The sequence below is a fragment of the Lactuca sativa genome, chromosome 7, assembly GCF_002870075.4.
Source record: "Lactuca sativa cultivar Salinas chromosome 7, Lsat_Salinas_v11, whole genome shotgun sequence".
Lineage (NCBI taxonomy): Eukaryota > Viridiplantae > Streptophyta > Magnoliopsida > Asterales > Asteraceae > Lactuca > Lactuca sativa.
The window spans coordinates 42,032,779-42,036,117 of record NC_056629.2 but is presented as its reverse complement, the minus strand read 5'-3'; the positions used below and the strand labels follow the sequence as shown (position 1 = coordinate 42,036,117).

The window sequence follows — 3,339 nt, the reverse complement described above, 5'->3', positions numbered from 1 at the left end:
AATGCTTTGTTTTTTACTAATTTATGTAGCAAAGGTTTTGTTTAGCACAGATTATGCTACAACATTTCAAAATTTTACTCAAATATACGACATTTTACATATAATTTGTTTAACATATCATTGTTTATTTTGGGTTTATGGAAAATATATGCAACAACATTTCTTTTTGTAGGTTGTTTACATCTCTGATTATGATTAATCTTTTTCAATCAAATCAAAACCATCAATGTTTATGAAGGAAGACACTAACTTTGCTAAATCATCATCCTTGAATAGTGGCAGACCAGTTTTAATTTGCATGTAGCTCATGTAGCTAGATGTTTTTGTTTCTTGATTTCAACCAATAAATGAATACAGAAATGATAGAAATGCATGGCTGGAAATATACGATAGAGATGAAAATATATAAGAATATTTGTTTTCATTCACATTGTTCTAGATTTGTCAATTTTTGTGATGGAGACAAGGTAGCTTTAAAAGAACCAAAAACATTTCCACATTAACCAAACTATAAGCAAATAGATAAAAACTCACCTTTTCAAACGTATTAGTTCAATACCTTCTTTCACCGTCATTATAGTCCTCCATACTACAGAAATAAGATGACTGGGAAACTCAAACTCACAGTTTCCTGTTGACTCGTGCTTAAAATCTTTGATCCTTTCAATGCACAATTTTCCTAAATTCCCATCAAGATCAAGGTTATGACACTTACGGAGGTCTAGGGATTGAAGGTGAGGGCATCCATTAAGAATAGTTTCAAGTTCATCGTTTGTAATATGCATGACTATAAATCAGCTCCAAATGGGTTAACTTGGGCATGCTGTTTGCAATGGCAAAGGCATATTCGTTACATTTGAATGTCTCACTAACCACAGTGATCATCTTGAAGGATTTGAGCTGAGGGCAATTCCGTCCAATAACTAAAATGTCTTCTGTCTTGATGCAGATGTTATGAAGCTCAAGTTTCTCCTATGGGCATACTCTTTTGACTGCCCGCCTTAGCCCCCTGCCTGTGATTTTGAAGCAGCACATATGGCAATCCTTTAGGCAAAGACGTTTCAGATTATTTGAGCTATTTACAACAAATAATACACCTTAGATGATGATTTGGACCAAAATTCGTGCTTCTATAAAAAGGGCAAAATGTATATTTTTAATCATTAATGATGTGTATGTGTGCAACATTTTTTACTTTTACATCTCTCGCTATGTAAATCACTTAGGAAGGGAGAAGCCAACTTGATGGAATCATCACCTTCAAAATAGTGGCAGATCAATTTTGCACAATGTTTCAATGTCAATTCGGGAATAGGACTCCATTCAGCATTCACATGTGCCATCAATTAGGATGCCCAATTAAATAATATAAAACAACCTTCATTTGAATGACATATGTAATAGGTAGATTTTGGATCCACAGGTGTCAAGAAGAACTAGAACTGTTATCATCTGTTTTTGTCATAGTTGGATGCTCACTTTTTTGTCTGGTGGTTAGGTCTCTCATAGGATTATAATCTAATACCATATAGACGTTTTCAACCAACAACTAAATACAAAAATGATTGAAAAGGATTAACTTAAGCCTAAGAAACCCATATCTAGAAAACAATAGAGATGATATATACCAAAAACATACCCACATTAAACCAATTTTAATCAAATAAATAATATCTCAGACAAAGCTCCCGAGTACAGATGATATATATATATATATATATATATATATATATATATATATATATATATATATATATATATATATATATATATATATATATATATATCAAAAGACCAAAACAAAGGTGTAAGCAATAACATAAGTCACCTTCAAAAAAATTAATCTAGTCAGAATAGGAGCCATATTCATAGAGTTCTTCACAGAAATCGTCTTCAGAGGAATGAATGGCCTTAATAAAAGTCATCCACATCGGCATAGTCATAAATTTGAACATCAAACCCCCTGTTTTGTGTTGAACTGTGCTTGAAATCTTTAATCCGTTCCATGCACAATTTTCCTAAATTCCCGCCAAGATCAAGGTTATCACACATACGCACATCTAGTGATTGAAGGTGAGGACAGCCATAAAGAATGGCCTCGAGTCCATCATTTGTCATCTCATTATCAAACAGCTTCAAATGGATTAATTGGGGCATGTAGCATGCAATGGCGAAGGCATGATAGTCGCATTTGAATCTCCCTCTGAATGGTTTGCTCATATCGAAGGACTTAAGCTGAGAGCAATTTTTTCCAATAACTTCAATATCTTCCTCATTGATATCAATTAAAGAAATGTGAAGTTTCTCTAATCGGGCTAGCTTTCTGACTGCCCGACTCAACCCACTACCCGTCATATGAAAGCAGTTCGTAAGAGAAAGACATTTCAAGTTGCTTGAGCTGTTCACAAATCACCATTTTAAGCCACATAGCAGAAAAATATTTTCAGTAATATAAAACTACTAATTAAAACCAAAAAAACATCCGATAAGTTGCTATAAAGGTAAATCATACCCCTATACATATTCTGCCTAATAAATTCTATTATAGTCCCCATTTTCTAAATATTAGGAGGCAACCAAATTAGCTGTATAACACAAAACCAAAGAAACATAGATGATAAATTTGTACAAAATTGCATAGTGTGTTGCATGAATTAGAGTGTCTATGCATGCAACGTGAGTATGACGCGATATAGCTGGGGAAGGGAAAAAACCTACCGAAGGGCAATGTAACTAAGGAGATCATTGCTGCCAAAGTACTCGATACTGATATCAATCAATTCCCCACAGCTGAGATTGACTGCATGCTTTGTCAGAATCTCGAGATCCTCACCATCATACAGAGTATTCATATGGATGACCTTCCACATCGCCGGATCCTTACAAATTCTCTGCCAAGTTCTACATACTTTCCTTGCGCTGTTGAGAATTTCTAATGTAGGCAATCTCTGGATTATATCTACCATCACATCGTGAGGCATTGCCAGCCAATTTGGAGATTTTTTCATTGGCGAATACACATCTGCAGCGGAGGTCGACGCGATTGAACATATGAAATACGATGGTTTCACCTGTGTTTGGATCTTAATTAGCCGTCGTTCTGGTTATTAAAAACCCCGTTTTCTATTGGAGAGGTCTAAATTACAAAGATTGTCCCTACACCTTGCGACGTTCTACAGATACAGTACTCTAAGAAAAAAAAAAGGCATGTCCAATTCATCCTTAATTACATTATTTATTATTTCTCCAATGACGGGTTTATATTTTAGTACTTTTAAAGTTTAAACATATGAAAACCACGGTTAATAAAAAAATATTAATAATAATTGCTAGAAAACC

The 3,339-nt window shown here is 34.2% G+C and overlaps 1 protein-coding gene across 1 annotated transcript in view; it reads right to left on the bottom strand.

Moving 5' to 3' along the window:
* Positions 1-1,911: 1,911 nt before the first annotated feature.
* Positions 1,912-3,339, bottom strand: part of LOC111880768 (putative F-box/LRR-repeat protein 23) — a 2,103-nt gene continuing 675 nt past the window's right edge. The window contains exons 2-3 of the mRNA XM_023877183.1: positions 2,719-3,071; positions 1,912-2,398 (exon numbers count right to left, since the gene is read on the bottom strand). Coding sequence (XP_023732951.1) covers positions 1,912-2,398; positions 2,719-3,071 — 840 coding nt within the window. The remainder of the gene's footprint in view (positions 2,399-2,718; positions 3,072-3,339) is intronic.